Below are 20,893 nucleotides of genomic sequence, written 5' to 3'. Positions count from 1 at the left end.
GTTAAATTCAAATTCTATGTTTTTATGTGCTGAGGTGGATATATTAATAATGTGGTAAAACGTTTCACTCAGAAGCCATGGTGTGCTTTGCTTCTGCTGCTGATGAAGATTTAATGCTTTTACAAGACAGCAGAATGCCATCTGTTGGTGACAGTAATGATATGAACACTGCATTCAGGATAGAGCTGAGGAGTATATGAGTGCTGCCGACATATGGATCATGTACCATGCAGGAGAGACTGATAACAGCAGGACAACGCTGAAGCATGTCATGAATGTAAGCAAGGCTCTGCCTCTGCTTCTGAATCTATTACATGAGCGGATGTGTCTCCGGGTTCAACATTATGTTCAGGTATTTGTGCACTACATGGCTCCTGCATATATTATGTTTTGCCTGCAGGAATGTATTTAAAACTAATGGTGGGCCTGTGTATCATTTGGATGTGTCTGCAAAAGAGTGAGACAGAGAGTGAGAACTGCAAAAAGACTTTCATCTTGCCAAGTTTGACACCAATCTCTGACATTCTGGCAAGCTGCCTTATTTCTGCGCACAGCATGGCTTATACCTCCTTGTTTGTTTGTCTCCCACACTGTACCTTCCTATTTTACTGTCTGGATAAAACTTTGTCAGAACCATGCGTGGATACAGGTACGTGGGCTGTGGAATACAGATTTAATTTGTTTAGCCTTTGTTACCTTTACCTTTGATAATGACAGGATGTTCATTTTTGTTCTTTTCAACGAGGAAAACTTCAAAAGATTCTGAAAACAAAGTGTTTTAATAGTTGAGTTTGTCTCTGTTTTTCTATAAAAAACGTTTATTTTGTGCGGCCTCCCACACATGTCCTGATCCACAGCAATACAGCAGGATTCAGCAGGGAATGTGTTAATAGGAAACATATTTTGCTTTGCCCGTAAGACAGACCATAGGGGTTTGACTAATGAGTCAGAGCCACCTGTGCACATGGTACCAGGGACACATAGACTACAGTGCTGATGGGCTTCTGAGGGCCAATGTGCAACTGGGCTCCGTCGTTAACCCTCTTCACATCTCCATCCATCTTTGAAATGTTTTTCATGTCTCCCATTTACTCATTTGAATCAAAAACAGCATCTTTTTTCCTAGTCTCAATTACTGAGGAGGTCAGTGTGGGAGCACATTGACAGTACATCAATGCGTGTACTGTGTGGGCTTTTTCAGAAAGTCTTTGAGTCTGTGGTCGGGAACACAAAAAGTTGTGAGGAAAGAATAAAGAGAGCTTTTTTTTTAACTCCTGTGCATAGGGAGCAGTAATTAACTTTCAGAGACTGCTGCAACTTCAGCATTAAGCAACCAAAGGCACCACAATCCTCCAGTATGTATTCAGACAAATGTAAGAAATGCAAGAAAGCAAACACAGTTCCTATCGGTTTTTACAACCTGGCTATCCTTTTGCTGTGGTTACCCTTTGAAAAATAATAATAAAGTCATTTAACTAGGGCCGGGACTTTAACGCGTTAATTAAGATTAATTAATTACACAAAAATTAACGCATTTTAATCGCGCTTATTTTTGCACCTCGGAACGTTTCTCACTGGATGAGTTTCAGGGGTACCGATTATACTGGAGCACCAACTAACGTTCATGACTTCAGACAACAACAAACCAAAGTGAACAATAGTCAAACATGAACGAAGAAGCTGATGAGACCGCTTTGGTTGGCCCCGTGGATGGGACATTTTGTTTTAAAAAACGGACGGATGGAAGCGTCAATAAGAGCACGGTTGTTTGCAAATTATGCAAAAAGGAATTTGCATATCACCGCAGCACATCAAGCCTCAAGTATCACCTCAATGCAAAACATATAGCAGCTAGCGTGGAAGCTAGCGTGGACGTTAGCCCGACTCGGAGTACAAGGACCCACACCCAATTCGCGTTGATCAAACAGTGGCCTATGCAACAGAGAGATTTTATTTTTCATCAGGATATTGGAAGAATAGGAGGGATTGAGGTCAATCACTGGAACTTTTTTATTTTATTTTAAATGGTACTATTTATTACGTTGTTGGTGCAACTGGCACTTTATGTTGAACTGTTTATTGTTTTGGCCAAGGTTATTGAGAGAGTTGGACTTGAATAGATTTTTTAAACCAACTGTTGGTAAATCAACAAAGTCTGTTATGGCCTCTGAAGCAACAGAGAGATGTTTTCTAATAGTCAGGGTTTCCAATGTTCTGAATGTACTTGAAAGTATTGTGTTTTACTTACAAAACAAAGTGTTATAGTTTACAGAAGGTCTACCTACCTATAGGCTACCTGAATCTCTGAAATGTACTATATTCCTAAATATGCTATTGCTACACTTTATGGCAAAAATTGCACTTTTCTGTTGGTCTTGGTTAAGTACCACCTTGAAAAAAATAAACAATGTTTTGTTGCTTAAGCTTATGTATTCAGTCATTATTCAATGGTATACTAAAATCCATGTGAAAAAAATTGCTTCTCACTGTTCTCAGGTCAAATATTTATATGTGATTAAAAATGCGATTAATTTCAATTAATTAATTACAAAGCCTCTAATTAATTAGATTAATTTTTTTAATCGAGTTCCGGCCCTACATTTAACAAGTTGATTTTTGAAATAATCAATGTCTCTTCATGCCTAAAAAACCTTGAGACAAAAGATACTTTACATTATGTGTTTTCCATGCTCAACAAGAATTTGTTTCTATCTTAAATTAAGGCAAAGTTTTATCTCTGCTTTTCTGCACATCCATATTTTGCCTCATATCCAAAGACTGACTAAGCTACCAACAGTTTACTGTGTCAACAATATACTTCAGAGGCACAGAACAAACATTATTTGGACAAAACAAATACATTGATGTATGTAGTTGCACTTCAGATGACCAGTTAAGGCCCAGGGCAAAACGCAACACCTTGCAAGAAACAGCGTCTGAGGGTTTCTTAACATTTAATAAACTATGAATGTGTCATATCCACTTAACGGGAAGAAATTCAGCTATCAGACAATATTAACCATTTTTAGCTAAACGAAACACGTAATGTTAATGTAATGACAAAGGCTCTGAATTAGCCCTGAGTGAAAAAATGCTAACGCACTTAGCACAGAACTCAAGGTAAAATACCCTTATTACTTATCGGATCTGCACAAACAAGATATCGATTAGCAAGCTGAGATTCCACAGATTCCAGAAATATAAGTATCATCACTGAGCGACCATGGGGCATGGGAAGCAAAACCAGACATCACACAACGTAGCTTTAGGTAGCAAAAACGGGACATTGTCTTACCTTTTGCTGTTTCTGATCCAAAGTTAATAAAAGATAAAAACGCTGCTGAAGGTTAATCCATAGGTTAATCCTATGTGTCTGCGTCACTTTAAAATGATTACTGATAATCGATCCTAATATTTATGTCAATAACGGAGATTTCATATTAGCTGCTACGAGAGTGTATGACAGCTTCCGGTTTTGGGTATTCTGGCTACGCATCACTCATTCACCAATGGGTAATGTTTAGATGGATATGAGGAACTTCCCCTCGATTCTATTGGCTCTAACGGTTAAAAATAGGTGTCAATCATCAAAATCGACTGAGGGGGTCCAGAGATATGGAAAATCCACTCAAAGGACCCCAGAAGTGTTTTTTTTTTCTAAATCTCTCTAAAAAGGTCAAATGTCACTTGTTTTGCTGAAATTATAATTTACATTTTTTTACCATGTTCAATCTGAATTTACTTTAAAATAAAAAAATTCTATATTTATTCTGACTTTTCTACATCCAACTCACAGGTGTATCATTGCTTTGAGAAAAAAGATTATTCATTTACCCCTTTTAGAAGTGAAGTTATAGTAATTTGTTCTGGGAATGTCATTTTCGAGCCTGAAGCCTGAAAAACAACTGGTTAAAAAAAAATTGAAATCAGCACAAGGCAGTTTCTCAGTTATTAAGTCTGTTTGGCAGTTTGAGAAAATCTCCTGATTATTAAATCTGCGTCCCACAGTAGACATAAACAATGGGAATTATTCATGTCTCTATATTTATATATACAACAGCATGCTGCATGTGTGAGATGGCAAAGTTAAATTAAAGGGTGTGCTGTCAAGTAGACAGGATGAATTGCTGCGAATTGTTCCTTGTGTCTCCATTATTCATCGGGGTATTCACGTCTGAAGGATGGGCACAAACAACAACGAGACATTCAGTCTATTAAATTATTGACGGAACCTCAAGATCTCAGAGTGGTTTCTCTCTTTCATATTGCTCAGGTTCAATCTGGCAAGTTACTCTGTTCTTTTGCCACTTGTTTCCCCTTTTTTCATTTTGACTTACTAAACTATCCCCACCCCCTCTCCTCCCAGCCTTCCTTGCAACAACACAGGCTCTTCAGTCTTGCAGCAAGGGATGAAATATTCGAGGTTTACTGAAATCCCATAATGATAAAGCGGAGTGGAACTCTAATCTAATGGTGTGAAAGATGATTAAATGTGCACTTGTAGCTATCTCCACTTCACACCACATCCTGTGTTATACCTCATTCCTCAAGCTGTTACAGCTGACAGATCCAAAGGGCGAGATGAGGGGTGTGTCCAATACTGAGCCACTGACATGCGGAAAATCTATAAAATACAAACCAAGTCTCTGTGGGAAATGTGGGCTTGTTGCCTGAGAGTATTGGCGTGGTCGTATGTGCCACGAAGAAGTATCTGTGGAAGAGAGTTTCATCAAAGTTGCATAACCTTAAAGCGGACTGTTGGGATACACTTTTCTTCTTTTGATTCCTCTTTCAAAGCACACACAGTCTTGTGAGATTCGAGCGACAACAAACATTAACTTGCTGTTTTAAGTCTGTTTACATTTGACTCTGCTGTGGTCCCTCACTCTCAACTCTGACTTTAACAGGTTTGCTTGGGGAAAGGCTGATCTGGAGCCACAGCTGAAGGCTGGAGGAAGTTAGATGAATCTTCAGATGCACACACACCTAAGAGATGTCCAACAACCAAAACATCTGCTCATCCCTGATCAACCTGCCTAGAGAGATGGGGAGAGTTTGCCAAAAAGGCAGACAGGCTGCAGTAATTAAAAGGGAAGACTAGGACGTGGCTGCAATCTCCTTTCTCTCACCTTGAGACTTCATCCTGATATGAAGTTAAAAAAGAAAACTAGAGGTGCATAAAGAAACTACTATCTGTTTGCGACTGATAGCAACAGACACCATAACAATTCTGTCAGCAGGCACATTTGCTCTGTGAAATAGTAGCTGCATTGCATGACAGCATCCAATAAAAGCAAGAATATTCAGATGAGATGGCTGTTTCATTTTGCTGCACATAAAGCTGTTATGTCTGACATAATATGATCCACATGTCTTTGAGTAAATCAGATGCTATAGTAATGCATGTAAGTAATGCATATTAGGGAACAAAATGTGATTCAAACAGCATAGTTAACAACTCTAAAATGGCTGAATCTTCAATTTCAGCTCTGGGCCTGGGAACTTGTGTCTCCTGATGCCGCGGTGCAGTTTGTCCTCAGCATCCTCAGAGCGGGGCTTATCCCTTAAGACTTCCACCTACGCAGCACCACAGCACATAACACTGGCCACAGAGGAGGATCAGCCCTGCAAAGGTCGAAAGCATGCGGGCTAAAGTGGTTATATCCCCGGTGAGCTCTAATAACCGCAGGGTCGTATGCAGTGCAAAAACAAAAGACTAGAACCTTTGTAGGTGTGTAAAATGGAAGGATGTTCTTTGTGTTTCCAAGGTGTTACATAAAATATGTATAAAACTTTATTCAATGCCAAAACAACTCTCGTTAATGTGCTTCTATAAAGTTTTGCTACTAAGCTTTGTTCAAGACTGCAGATTAAGTGCAATTAAAAGCGATACTATTTTCTTCACACTCTAATTGCACGCTCTTATGTGTGTGTGTGTGTGTGTGTGTGTGTGTGTGTGTGTGTGTGTGTGTGTGTGTGTGTGTGTGTGTGTGTGTGTGTGTGTGTGTGTGTGTGTGTGTGTCGGTTGCTGTTTAACAAGGCTAAAATAAGATGTATTGCCTTCAAGCTTATTTCAACACATTTCACGTGTTCAAGTCTGATCTTGCATTCACAAAGTGACCTAATCATTACACATTTTGCTGAAGTGTTAGTAGCTGCCTTCACACCAGGATCAGTACTGATACATCCATATCATACTTTTGACTGAAGTGTCTTATAAAGAAAGATAATTGCTTTCATTGCGATTAGAGTAATTGCTGGTTTATTATAGAAGTTGTTATTGGTTCTCACTACTGAAGAGCATTCACCTCAATTTCAAAGGTGTAAATTCATTATTTTTCTCAGAATGCTTTTATATATTTGACTTAGCACTTGCACGACTGCCTGAAAATCAAAGAAATATGCTTCACATTGAATGACCACAGACCATTTTTCAACCAACCTTTGATTGATATGGTCTTATCTTGTCAATGCACGTTTTTTTTATACTCGAACAACTCTGAGTATTACATAATAATTAGATACTAGCAGTGTAGGTGGTGAAAAGTTTTAAGAAGCTCACATTATCATTAGCATGGTGACTTTTTCAAAAGAGCTTTAGCAATCCAGGGTCCGAATGTTTTATTGTTGTGTGATTAAGTTGTTTTCTTATATTGTTTTCAATACCATTTATGTACCCATCTCACACACACACACACACACACACACACACACACACACACACACACACACACACACACACACACACACACACACACACACACACACACACACACACACACACACACACACACACACACACACACACACACACACACACACACACACACACACACACACACACACACACACACACACACACACACACACACACACACACAGACAATACAGAGAGGATAGTGTAGGTGGGTGTATGTTGGCCAAAGGTTCAGAGAATGAATATATATGTGTATCGTAGGCGTAGCAGTATACATCTCGTCAGTTCAGAATGTGTTTGTGTGTGTGTTGGGAGGACATGAGCCGCAGGGGGTAAAAAGTGAATGGTGAACCTTCAGGTCAAGCAAATTGAAGCACATGCTTTTTAAATAGTGCAATCAGTCACTCTGTGTCATCCGATATCCCTTTAGTCTCACAGAACATACTTGGCAGCTATGGTTGGGTTTAGTATGAATTTAAAAGACTGATTATGACTCCAATTCCAGTTGTGCTTATTGATATGGCTTCTCGACACACATAAAGCATGTGAAGCTCATCTACTATAACTTATGCATTTCTCTCAGATGGGGCGCTGGATATTGGATACAGCTTCAGCTAATTTTATCCATAGAAGAGATCGGCAACCATTTCTATTTCAAACTCTAACCTTTCGAAAGTCCTGTTGTTTATGCATTAAAATGACCTTATAAATACTATCCATGTATAATCTTTTCATCTGCATTCAAGTCTTGCATTACACCGGGAGATGAGGATGACTGACTGTGGCCTGCAGTAACAGCTATTGGATGCTGGCCTTCAGTGGTTGCGGCACTATCAGTGATCAGCATAGTGGCCATTCATATTAACAACGTTCTGTTGTGGTTATTAATATAAGCTTGAAGAAGAAAGCCATGAAACCACTCGAGACATTTGTTCTCAAGAGGGAGATTGCAGTGCAGTGCACCGTCAGCACGGAGTTACCTGTGTTAATGAGATCGCTGTGGTTGGAGCTGCAGCTACCACCTGACTCCCACCCTTGTTTATTTGCCAGATCAATAGTTTATGGTCTTGCTTTACAGAGTCTTACTGAAAGTTCAGTGACAAACGAGAGAAGAAGAGGCCTGCATTATTACCTGAATGTGCTTAGAACTCAATCAGCAGCCCTTCAGGCTCAGTGGTAATTGAACAGGCTTTGTGGACGGCCTCGTGGGGCTCTCTGACAATAAGCCTGTCAGTCTCCTCATTGGCTTTATATTTATTATGCGAAAAGTAAAATGGGGGAGGGGGAGTCAACAAGTGGTGCAGACTTTTTTTCAGTTTTCCCAAAGCACTGACGAAAATAACTACAAATAATTAGAACTGCGGAATAAATGTAGAAGGTGAAGCTGCAAATAAATCAACGAGATGTGTTTGTCTGTTTACTGAAGAATGCAGAGAAAAATCCATGACATGCACCTTCTCTTCCCAGCACTGAGATATATTCCATAAACACATCCTATAGAGCAGACACTGGCAACGTTGAATCGACGAAACCTTGTACTGTAGAGTTGAACGGCGGAGCTACCCTCTCATGAAACAGGGCCTTATGGCAAAAGGCCAAAAGGGTTAGTAATTCAAGAGAAAAACAATTATAAAGGAAATCAAGATTAACTCAAACAATTACTTTAATGATTAGAGGCAAACATACAACAATATGTGATTTGAAACTTAACAGCAGAGCAAAGGTTTGCTTTATCAATCCACTCCCCTTCCCCTTGAGCTACACAAGTTTACTTTGCATCTTTTTAACATTTTCAGTTAAATGTTAACCTATTAATAAAAACCTACCTATACAGAAAAATATAGTTAGTCCTTTATGAACTGAACTTTTGAAACGTGCATGCAGCAGAAACAAGCTGTTGAGAAAACAGGGACATGTTATTGCCTTTTCATGTCATATAACATGTAAGTTAGGAATGTACAGGTTCAGAAGACACAGAGCAACATAAGAGTTCATGTGAAGTCAGATTTCTGGAGTCAAAAAGAATTGTTTTCCATTTGATCTCCCCCTTTTCCGTACTGTCTGCAGCAGGGGGTGGGTATAGCTTCATCCAGTAAATCAAAACCATAAAGCTGAGGATCATATAACAAAACAATGAGCTAAAAGACAGTCAAATCCTTTGTAGAGCAGAGGCTACTGGGTTTACAAGGACTTAATATTACATTTGATCGTTTGTTAAGAGTAAAAAACAGTTTGAAGCAGCTTCAATAAAAAGCGCAACCATTAATAACCCTATATCTGACATCCAGTATTGTGCCTATAGAATTCACAATCTAAAGACACATTTGAGCAAACCTGCTCAGGCCAAACACTTTAGGAGCGCAGTGGATCATTGCTCTGGTTATGCGGTGGTGAGATTTCTCTCGGGATAGAGTTGATAAATTACCTTGGCCAGGCAAAGAGGTTCACCCTTTTCACACCCTGCAGAGGAGTGTGATTAGGTGCTGCTCTCCAAATCTGAGCATTGTTTAATTTGTCATTTCAGGCACAGTTATCTTTACCTCGATAGAGCTCAGAGAGAGCGAGATGTGTATCTGTCCCACGGGGGAGGCTGAGCTAGCTGTGGTTTGATAAGGTATCACTTACATTTGATTGTGAATGGTTTTCCTGACCCTGTGCGCCTCACTCCAGTGCTGTTATCCCCGGCTGTTAGATTGGGACTTGCTGTGGGTGGCTGAGAACATCAGTATTGGAGTAAAAATTAGACCACCATAAACTACAGCATGACGCTAATAGATTTATTGATTAGCAAGCCTTCTACAAGTCCACATTAACCTAGATGCAGCACATGGTGTACCCCTGCTGCAAGAGGTGGTGCCAGATATATGGGACACATTTGTATTCCCAACCAGATGCTTTTTCTTTCATTCTTAACCTCTAGCTGTACCTTTCTACTCCCTCCACACCTCCTGCTGCTTGGCAGTTCAAAGCTTCCCTCAGTACTCTTAATCCTGTAATAACCAGCCTCCATCAAATCTCACCGATCCTCCAAACAATCGTGCATGCAGGTTACACAAGGATTCCTGTGTTGATTTACTCCCAAGTCTGTGTGTGTGTGCTCCCTATCCCCTGTTTAATCTTGTTGTAGCATCTTTTCTGGTCTAAGAGTGGCAGTGCTCTAAATGCAGTGATAATGAATAGGCTTCGGGGAGTCTTTGCTGACTTGCAGCAGCAGGCTAATGAGATTAGCAAAATCACTGAGGGCCCGTTAACAGTATAAGGCCCCCTTCTATGAGGTAGAGCAAGATGAGGAAGCAGGCAGAACTGTTGCTTCAATGTGGCGCGGATCTGCCAAGTAAAGCTGACCTAACACTGTCCATTTAGCTACCCAAATATCACTACAGAAACACTTAAACGTGTTCATTCTTATATAGATCATTACTGGTCTCAGTGATATTGGGGTCAAAATAAGTAAGACACTTTCAATGTGTTTGTAACTCATTCCTTCATGGTCTCACCCCCTTTGGATTTACTCATAGAGTTATTGTACATATTGAATCTTGAATCTAAAGATTGCTTTTTTCACATTTGCACACCATCTCTTCTCAAAGCACATTTTCCTCTCCATCAGCAGCAGCCTGATCCATACTCACACAATGTTCAGACACATTAAATTCCAATTCAGCTCTGGTGAACTTCTTCTGCACTCAAATTGAAACAAACGGCTCATAGGTTGAATTGATCTCACATCACAGTCTGCATAATGGCAGTCGCTCATTCTAGTGAATACACATCCCGTGAAAGCATTACCTTGACATAAATACTGACCTGTGAGCATTGCCAGCACATCAACAAACAGAGTAGGAATATAAACATACTTACACAACATCTCTAATGCTACACTGGCATTTCAATTCAACGAAGAAGGAACATTTCTTTGTGCAGTAAAACGGATGTGGCCGCTTCGAAATATTGTTAATGGATACTGGCTTGAGGGCAAGCTTTTGATTAAGCACTTCATTTGTATGGCAGTGGGCTGAGACATTACGTCTGTTTCTGATAGAGGGCAAACAGACAGGACAAAGTGGACAAAAAGAGCAGCTCCATCCACCAGAGCAGGAACAAGTAAAAAACATTACATTTGATCAAATCACGTTACTGCTGACCCTGAGCCTCTACAAGACTAATACAATGCATGAGTGTGTGATTTTATAAACTGCATTTAGAGAAAGGAAGGGAACATTTTCATGCTTGGTTAAGTGCTGATTGCTATCACACTGCCTTCATATAGCTGCGTTTTCAATGTTGGTGGTCCACTGCATGACATGTGTGAATGCTTGGCATTCGAGAAGTTAGATGCGTTTCCCTTAATTGGAATGTTGACAATGCCACAAATGTTGACCTATCTTTTTCATTATAAATTATGAAAACAATAATTTGACTGATGAAAACGGACTTTTCCTCATATCTCTCTGTGAATTTGCTCATTTACAAGGGTCATAGGCTTTCCATTGATCATGGCAGCAGTGATTGTAGCCAAGCATCGTCATGCTCCACCCAAACTCATTTATTTTTGGATGCAGCGACAGGATGCAATAACAAATGTGTCATGTAAAATAAATGAAAAAGGCTCCCCCACAATCGAAAAATGCACGAGAACAAAATTAGTTAGATTAGGTTATTCTATAAACAAATAAAACATTATTTCGGTCCTTTCCATCTGCAAAAAGGCAAATCGCACTCAGTTCCAAAACTATAAGGCAGTGTTTGCCCTGTAATATCATTAGATCATATCTTTACACAATCGAGCTGTAGAGAGAGTATACACTGTGTTATTCTTTATATCACCATTCAGGAACATTTGGAGACATCTGTGGCTACTTGTAGTAACGGCAGCAGGACTTTCAACTATTATGTTACAAGAGCCAGAGTTCTACAGTGACCTTAAGAGCTCAACATACTACAAACAGACACAAAACAAACACATGGGAAAACATCTTCCCAACCGTACGACACACTAGATCATCCATTTGGCAAAACATGCACAGCTTGCACACAGGTATTGATCTGCCATGTCACTTTCCTGTCAGTCACTGACTTTGATAATACATTACAAAGATAGAAAGAAGGAACACAGAAGGAAAAGTTTCAAACACGGTTTGAGCTTCTGAAATACTGCAGAGAAGACATCTGCCATGGTTCAGTCGAGCCATGGGAGTGTACAAGAAACAGCAGGCACAAAAATCCCTGAACCCACCAGCACCCACACAGAAAGGAAGACAGATATGAGACGTATCAGAGAAGTCCTAGGGGGCTGCACAGCACTGCAAAACAAACTTTTTGATATTGTGGTTTTGCACTAGTAGCTATTCAATGCACAAGCTCAAATATGACCCATTTCATCCTTTTTTATAAAACCAATGCTAACAGTTTTTCATGTTTTTTTCTACGTTGCGAAAGCTCAATGCATTTTCTTGTTGAACAACCGTAAACTTACCAAAAGCTCTGGTGGTGATTTAATAATTGCACCATGCAGTAAAACATTTGCTAATCTTTTTATGTGATGACCAAGAAAGCCCCAGCAGTCAGCTATAACAGGAAGTTACAACAGCGTGTATATTGTGCTTTTACAGCCTTATAACTTAGCCATTAATGCAGTGTCCAAAACAAGAGAACACCCACCCACATGATAATGAAATGAAGAAATGTGTTGTTTCAGCATGATGTAATGCATTTGCAACTTTTACACAGCAGTTGATGTTAAACTGGGCTAATTGACAGTCAAGACAACATAGAAGGAGATAAGAGACGAAGCTGGCAAAAAGCTTTAAGAAAACAGAAAAGTGGACTTACAGAAGTGAAGTTGTGTGCGCCGCATATCTCTCCCTTGTATTTGCATGAGAGGAGCATTTCATCCAGTTGGTGGCTCAGTCTGTCCATAAACTCCAGGTTGGTCCCTTCAAAGTTTCTTGGGGGCAGAAAGAGTTTGAAGTCTGAAAGCTTCCGGAACCAGGGCCGACTGTCCTCTTGAAGTAAGTCCAGAACCAGGGGCCTCACTGTGCGGTTAGCTAGTAGCAGGCCCAGCCAGTGGCCAGCAAAATACAGATCGCTCTTGGTGAGCTTGTAGAGGCGGATAGGGTTGTTGTTGCAGATAGTGACCGTGGGGAAGGCCAGCTCTTTGGCCCACTCTGTGTGGATCCTAGTGTGTGTGGGGAAGGAGAGCCAGTGCAGTACGCGGTTAGAGGACCAGGATAAAAGCAGCCCCAGTGAGGTGCAGAGGGCCAGCAGCCAGAAGGCCCTGCGGCCCACAGAGCCACCAGGGAGGCAAACATGCCTGAGGCCGTGCAGGCGTGTCCTTGATAGCAGGGTGGAAGTGATTCCAGCCAGAGTTGGCTTGGCAGGACGCTGCTGATGACCCTTCCTGATGATCGCTGGAGACCCCCTCCGGAGACAGTGCCCCTCCAGGGCCATAGCTGCACACAGCGCTCCTACAGCCGAGGGAAAGGCTTCATTTCCCAGCCAGGCCTCGAGCGCTGGGGCCCACATGTAGCTCCAGGACAAATCCACTACTGTAATCCACACCAGGATTTTTGTTTGGCTTTTTGAATACTAATGGTCCATGCAGTCTTAACTGAAATATTACAATATATGTAAACGTAATACCCACGAGTACCCCCAAGGAAATCAGTGGGTTGTGAAGTCGTCCTTCCTCTTCTAGTGGAGCTCAGCAGCAGCCAGGCTACTTGTTGGTCATCTCTCCCGGTCGCTCAATCTAAGAGTGCTCTCATCATCCAACAAAAATCTGCTGGGCAAATGTGCTCCAAGCAAGGTGGCTTCTACATGAGTGACTCCAACATCCACTGCAGTTAGTGTGACAGTGAACAAGAGAGGAAGAGACAGAGAGAGCGAAAGCAAGAGGAAGAGGGAGGGGAAGAGAAATGGGGAGAGGAGGATAGAATACAAAATACCAAGGGCTAAGCTGAGAGGACACAAACAAAACTAATGAAAGAAAATAAGGTAATTAAAATAATGGGGGAGAGGGAATTGTCAGTGTGGTGCTGTCTGTAAGGAGAGCTTGCCTTGTTCTAGCGCTGTGGTTTCTCTTCTTCTGAGTTACATGTGTTCCTTTTTTGCTTTACTGACTTCCCAATAGCGAGCCAGAGGCAGCAACCAGGTCCTTGTCTATTAAATACAAGCTTTAATTACATTCACAAAAGTCTTCGATGCTCATTTGTTTTCTGTCCCAATTTGCAGTCTCACTTTTCGAGCCTTGAGTTCTTCTTGATGTCACCGGTGTGTCCCCAGTCTCTCCTCCCACTCGGCTTTAACCAGTGTTATTATGTCCTGCAGGGAGCCACAGGGAGCTTCATCTTGTAGCGGACCTGCTTCCCAGCGCCAGTCACAGTAAGAGACATGCTAAAACACTCTTTCACATGGAGACGATGCACTCATGCGCACACACACGGACATACACTCACATCTGTTTCCTGCGGGAAACACGAGCACCGATAATCAGTTCTGTCACACTCTGATCTCAACATCTCTCCTCCTTTTTCAATTTGTCTTCTTCTTCTTCCACCCTAGTTTGTTCACCCCCACTCAAACACAGCATCTCTAATCTCAATATTCCTCTCATGTCTCTGCTCCTCCTTCTAAAAATACTCTCCCCATATCAAATTCATCAACTTGCCCTCACGCTCCTCCTCCTCCGCTTCGCTCTTGTGTCAGTCAAGCCCCGTGAGCTCAACTCCTGTCAGTCTCCTTTTTTTCTCATCCACCTCCTCTTCTTCTTCTTCTTTTTCACTTTCCGAACGAACTCCTCCGCTTTTCCTCCGTTGTCAGGAAAGGGTTCTTTGTGCACTTTCCTCCCCCTGTGTCCTTGTCAGCTTAATCCTCCCTCTCCCCGCTCCGAATGACTTCTCTCCCCTCACTGATCTCTCATTCCTCCCTCCAGGTCTCTCGCAGTTTGCTCCTCAATTCTTTTGCTCCGGTTTTTCCGGCGGCTTGTCCTCCGTTTGCACCTCTCCTCCTCCTCCTGCGCCACAGCTCTGTCCACACAGCCGGAGAGTCCGTCACTGATGAGAGCGCCTGTCTCTCTCCGTGCTAACTCGCACCGTCCTTCGCCCCCCTCTGTTTGTCTGCTGCTGCTGCTGCTGCTGCTGAGCCACACAGCCTCGGTGCAATGAGAGGCTGCTGTGTGCATGCATGTGAAGGTTTGTGCAGCAGAGGAGAAATGCTCCACATGTGCATTCCACCACACTTTCAACTCATTTTTACCCTCATGGTGGTTTGATTTTTCTGTTTTGCAACCTACTGTGTTTGTATTATAAAGGGAAGTGAGGCAAATGTCCTTGCTTTTTTTGATACAATTATTATTTGCTATTTCATAAAATGTTAGCCTTTGTCTTTTAACATTTTTCCATAGTTTTAGTCTTATGATAGTAAATTAAACACAAGTGCAATTCAAGTTTTCTCAGTGAAATCTAACTCATTTTGCCAATTGTATTTTCTATAAAACACAAGTGCCTATGGTCTTTTATATAATTTGAGACTTGTTAAGTGTTCAGTTACCATGGTTACAGGTGTTGTTCTCCACCCCAACTGGTTTATTTATTATTTTCATAAAAAGACAAATGTATTCAATAAAACTCAACGATCATAGTTTAAATGTTTTTTTTTGGGAGAAAAACTCAGCAGCAGGAACTAATCTCCAGCATGCAGCTCCCAAAACTGAGGTCAGTTTAACCACCAATGTATATTATGAATAAATGTTTCGGTCTTCATTGAACAGAAAGCCAAAAACTCTACAGTGATTTATGTTGCTCTTACTGCCAACGCTTTAATGTATTCCCAGGAGAAAGGTGTGCAGAAATAATCGAACCTGCCACATAAAACCAGCACCTTAAAGTTAACAAAGGTAGGATGAACTGCCCCCAATATGTGCAATGGTTCCATTCCTCTTCTTTTATCTTCCATGAAACTTGGACTAGAGCAGTATTTTAATCTTTTAGCCAATGTGCTCCTTGTAAAAACACATTCTATAGCTGCGTTCACACCGCGTATTTAGCAGTATTTTAGTCTTTTAGCCATTTGGCTCCTTGTAAAAACACATTCTATAGCTGCGTTCACACCGCGTATTTAGCAGTATTTTAGTCTTTTAGCCATTTGGCTCCTTGTAAAAACACATTCTATAGCTGCGTTCACACTTCGTACTTTGCAGTACTTAGTGCCGGCACTTATTGCCCCGGCACTTATTACCCCAGGGCAATAAGTACCAATCTCGTTCACACCGGAGTACTTTTCCCTGAGGGAAGATTACGCAAATGAGCCGCTGACGTCACTTCGTCTTCTTCTGCTTTGGTTTTACTGGCAGGTCGCAAACCAGTTCACGGCGTATACTGCCGCCCGAAGTCCCCAACCGGAAGTCCCCGGAGTTAGGGACTGGCTTCAGTAGAAGCTGCTGGGACTCCCAGCAGCTTCTACTGAAGCCTTCCGAGTAAATCTCCAGAACGCCGACACCTCCTCATCACTCCATCGCTCCCATGTATTTTGTTGTGTTGCCATAAGTTATTCTTTCTCCGTTGGTGCATGGGGCTAATGCTAATACTAATAATGCTAATGCCACAAATACAATGGCGGCTTCACAACACTTTTCAGAGTTTTAGGGGGCGTGGTTTGCAATTCGCCCAGCCAACTGGGGCACTTTTCCCCCCCAGGATAGTACCACTATGGGGGTAAAAGTTCCCAGCACTAAGTACTCTTTTTGGTGTGAACGCAACATAAGGGGTACTAACGTAACTAAAGGGGAAAAGTACTCCGGTGTGAACGCGGCTTATACAACATCAACCTTTAAGAACATTGTGCAAGGACAATATCCTTTCACCTTGTTTCTCATTGAAACCTCCTTTTCTTTTTTTTACCATTTTGTCTGCTTTATTGTAAAGTGTTGGTTCGTACTCGGTGTGCCAACAAACCGTCTATTTCCAACAGTCAAGTTAAAACCACTTCATCAATAAAAGTAAATAGGCCTCTGAGCCAACTACCTTTAAGTGCTCCTGTTCACTCAATGCGTAAATACTTTGTTTGATACAATTCAAATTCAAGGTGCTCATCAGCATTCATCAGTGTTCTTCTGCTAATTACAGGGGAGAGCATTTTCTCTGTGTGATGAAAAACGGTGTTATTATTCATTCCCAGTTCCTGATGTGAGCTGCTCTGAGGTACAAGAAAACTGAAAAAAGTCATCCTGATTCAGAATATAGAATCGGAGGGATGAAACCCCTCTTTAATGGTCACACATGCAGAGCACACAGCACACACAGTGAAATTTGGCCTCTGTATTTAACCCATCCTAGTACCAGGAGTCTAGTACTAGAATATACCATCTTCTCTCTCTCTTGTATGCAATGTGTAACTCAGAAAAATGCTCACAACATCAGATTGTTTTAGACATGCATCAGCGAGGCTAACCGAATTATGATAAAACACAACAATTTGAATACCTAATATGCTTCAAGATCAACCAAGTGTGTGGGCATGACATTATTTTGACTTGAGCAAACGTTGCTTTTCATTGTTTGGCCCGATGTTCGGCAACACTGCTGTGATCTCATATTTGAATATGTGATGAAAATACATTTTTATCTCCGGAGTTATGGAGCCCACACAATCCTAAAAAAACCTTTCACAAAAACAAAAGAAATTAACGTAGAAACACAAAAATCACATTAGCACATTATGCTCGCACAAAAAAAAAAACGTCATTCCCAAATAGCGGAACAAGGCCTATCAGAATATTGAATGAGTTAAACACCCCCATGTATAATGGATAAATGGACAAAGTACAAAGAACAGGGATGTGTTATTGAAATGTCAAGACAATGCACGCACAGTTTGGTTCTCTTACATCTATTTTTTGCATCGGTCACACACACACACACATGCGCGCGTGCGCACACACACACACACACACACACACACACACACACACACACACACACACACACACACACACACACACACACACACACACACACACACACACACACACACACACACACACACACGCACACACACACACATAATTAACTTACAGCCATAAAGAGCGTTTCACAGTCTATGCAGTCAGTGTAAAGAATAGCTCAAAGGTTTAACATATCCAATTTGCAATTCTAAAACATAAGGGAAATCACTGATTAATTAAGGATATATCCAAACCGAGCGTCAGATCCATTTACACAGCACTCTATGGCTAAGGTACCATGGCCTGCATTTCCTATAAAATATTCCTGCACGCTTTCGCCAACAACATTGTCTCAGATCAAAGGACACGTAGTGGTAAACTGGTCGACAGAGAGCAGCCTGTAAATAAAAAAACACAATTAAACATTCATAGATTCATGTTAATGTATCCTTGAATGTTTTTGAAAAAAGAAAATTGGTGAATAGCACAACAGCGGATTCGCGGAATAGGAGTCTTAATTTAAAATTAAAGCAATTAAATGAAAGCAGACAAAGCAATCTCTGTTCTTTTTGTATACTTCGAAATGTTACATGAGTGGGTGTATCTTTGAGGTCTATCAAACATGTTGAATGCTTTCCCACTTCATAAAACATGAAGTGGATTTGTATTTAATGTTTGAAACCTGCGTAATATATACTGTATCTGACCTAGCAGTAGCATTGTTAACTTGCGTGAGAACAATATCTTGTTTAATGCTCCATAGCTCCATCTTAAAATTGAAAAACTACACATCATACCTTCAAAGCAGCAATAACTTATTTTTGGGCCACTTCGGTGCAGCGGACCAGCTGAACACACAATACTAGTAAACAACCACCCAATACAGTTGCTAACAATGACTACCGTGTTAGCAAACAATTGCTTGGGATCCACATGAAAAATGTAACTCCAATATTTAATGTCTTTTTAATGTGATCCCCAACTCCAATGGGAAATATCTGCTCCATAGCTTGCTTAGTTGTTAACTTTACGTGTCATATGCCTGCTGGTCAGTGGATGTTTTAAAGCTTCTTCAGAAAGAACTGAAAGCGCTAAACACAATAATGTTTTATTTTTTCAAATACAATTATTGCTTAATGAACAAGACTACACTTAATGTTAAAAATACATAATAATAGAAAAGAAAACATAATAAAAAGTCAGTTCCTTTTTTTGTTAAGATCAAAATGGTTTAAGTTGCCTTTAAAGCAAATCTAGAGTTAGTTTCTGATTTCACTAAATGTCAAGGAGTTCTCTGACAGCCCTTTCCCTGTTTGGATCTGCAGTACCAATCTGTAAAGGATGTCCCAAGATACAAATACAGATCAATCAAATCATAGATCAAATATTATAGATAATAGCCGTTTGTACTTGACTCTGTACTCGCTTTGATGCAAAGCTTTTAATACCCTGGCTCACACAGAACAAAAGAAACACTGCAGAGATATTTCTACCTGTAGTCAGCAGCGCTGTCAATGCAGCTGGGGAACGATGTGACATAACTCTTAGAAAATTGAAAAAAAGGCCTCTTTAGGTAAAACTGATCATTTAACTGTGATGAAGACAATTAACTCAGCTATAATTTAGCCTTAGGCAGGGAAGGAACAATGCTTCACTGAGGTAAGAAGAGACCACAGGGGGACTAGAGGGGGACTTTCATTCATGTCTTATTTTAATAAGAGCAGCTGAATAGAATCGTTTTCATTCTGTACTGTAAGTGCAGCTCCACATGCAGGGCACAGGTCAAGTTAAGATTTAGTTTTATTAAGTGTCTTGAGGCTAAAAGTACTTTGAGAATACCTATGAAACGTCTTCAGAATTTCCCTTTGCAAGCTCAAAATGATGGTTTTATTCCTCAACAGTTAGAATGAAACAATTGCAGATTAGCATGTTATTGCAACTAATAGATAGCAGATTCCAGTCATTTTCAGCTCAATCAATGAGGTGAAAGTGAATTGCTTCCATTACTGATGAGCTGTTTTTGTTTCAGCCAGGCCTAAGATGATAAAGCTGACTCACAGCTGCCTCATCGCCACCATGACTAAACATCACTGCCTAAACATCAGCGTGTTAATAACAAGCTCACTGACTAATTGTTGTTCCCTTCACTCTTCCCTCTCACCTTTTGGGACTCTCTATTAGAATGGAAGCGCTGGTTGGCGATGGCATTCAAATTCACCCCATTCAGTAACACCAACGCTGCTGATAACAAAGACGACGAAGAGAGAAGACAGCTCTCTCCTGCCTGGACTGACGAGGCCACGAGGTCGCCAAAAGTCTACCTCATCAGTCTCCCCTAATTTCCCCTCATAGTGATACATCTAACAAGCTGGATGTGAGCTTAATGAATAGTACGAAAATTCCCTGCCGCTTCTCGAATCACCGCCATTCAAATCAACACCAGCAAAATCTGCCTGGCATGAGTGTGGACAGGAGAGAAAATGTCCAGGGCAGATGGTCAATTCATGTTACCATCCTCGCCGGCCACAGTCTGTCTGCACAACAAACGTTTTAATAGGCAAAGAATGCTTTTAAATGTAGCTCTGTGAAACGTCATGTCTTTGGCAGGTAAATCCTTTTTGAATAAATGCTTTGATCATCAGGCACAATATTCATTAAACCAAGACAAAGTGCAGCACTTCTTATTGAGTCAACCCCTCACAACTTTTTTGAGTTTTATGAGGTGAGCTAGAGTTCACAAGAACAGAGGTGGAATTGTTCTGATTAATAATTATATCCCATGAAAGCAGTTCTCAGATCTTTACACTAGCTTCTTGTTTGCCAGAGAATAGACGTACACATTCTACTGTTGGATTAGAGCCCAAATACTTTTCTCTTCTGCTTTATTATGAACAGTCCATCTCTCAGATTGTATATGACAGGTCTGTTTACTTTCCTCAGAGTCCAGCTTAGACATTAAAGAGCAGCATTCCGTTTTATTACTTTCCATTTGTTTGTATCGTCGTAATTGTTTGATTCCATTCATCACAAACCCCCAGCACATTTTTTCAAATCCTGTAATACACTGTTATTGAAATATTTAGACTACTTTTAAATCTGGTTTATACTATTTTAGCTTATTTTAATTTAACTAAACGCTAACTGCTGCTACTATCTGCCGCCAGGGAGTATCATCAGTTAGCTCAGAGTTACTAATATTATCTGGCTTGATATGTCCTATTGCACTGCTGGATAGTTTTAATTTAAGTAATGTA

The 20,893-nt window shown here is 40.8% G+C and overlaps 1 protein-coding gene across 4 annotated transcripts in view; it reads right to left on the bottom strand.

The window, feature by feature from the left end:
- Positions 1-20,893, bottom strand: part of asic2 (acid-sensing (proton-gated) ion channel 2) — a 364,105-nt gene that overhangs the window by 97,729 nt on the left and 245,483 nt on the right. Inside the window, exon 1 of one of the 4 annotated variants that reach the window (XM_079644095.1) lies at positions 12,530-14,928. The exons of the other annotated variants lie outside the window; for them this stretch is intronic. Coding sequence (XP_079500221.1) covers positions 12,530-13,222 — 693 coding nt within the window. The 5' untranslated portion in view covers positions 13,223-14,928. Of the gene's footprint in view, positions 1-12,529; positions 14,929-20,893 lie in introns of those variants that run through there. 4 annotated transcript variants of the gene reach the window in all.

The sequence above is a fragment of the Notothenia rossii genome (assembly GCF_949606895.1).
Source record: "Notothenia rossii genome assembly, chromosome: 8".
Taxonomy (NCBI): Eukaryota; Metazoa; Chordata; class Actinopteri; order Perciformes; family Nototheniidae; genus Notothenia; species Notothenia rossii.
This window is presented reverse-complemented; position numbering and strand designations above follow the sequence as displayed.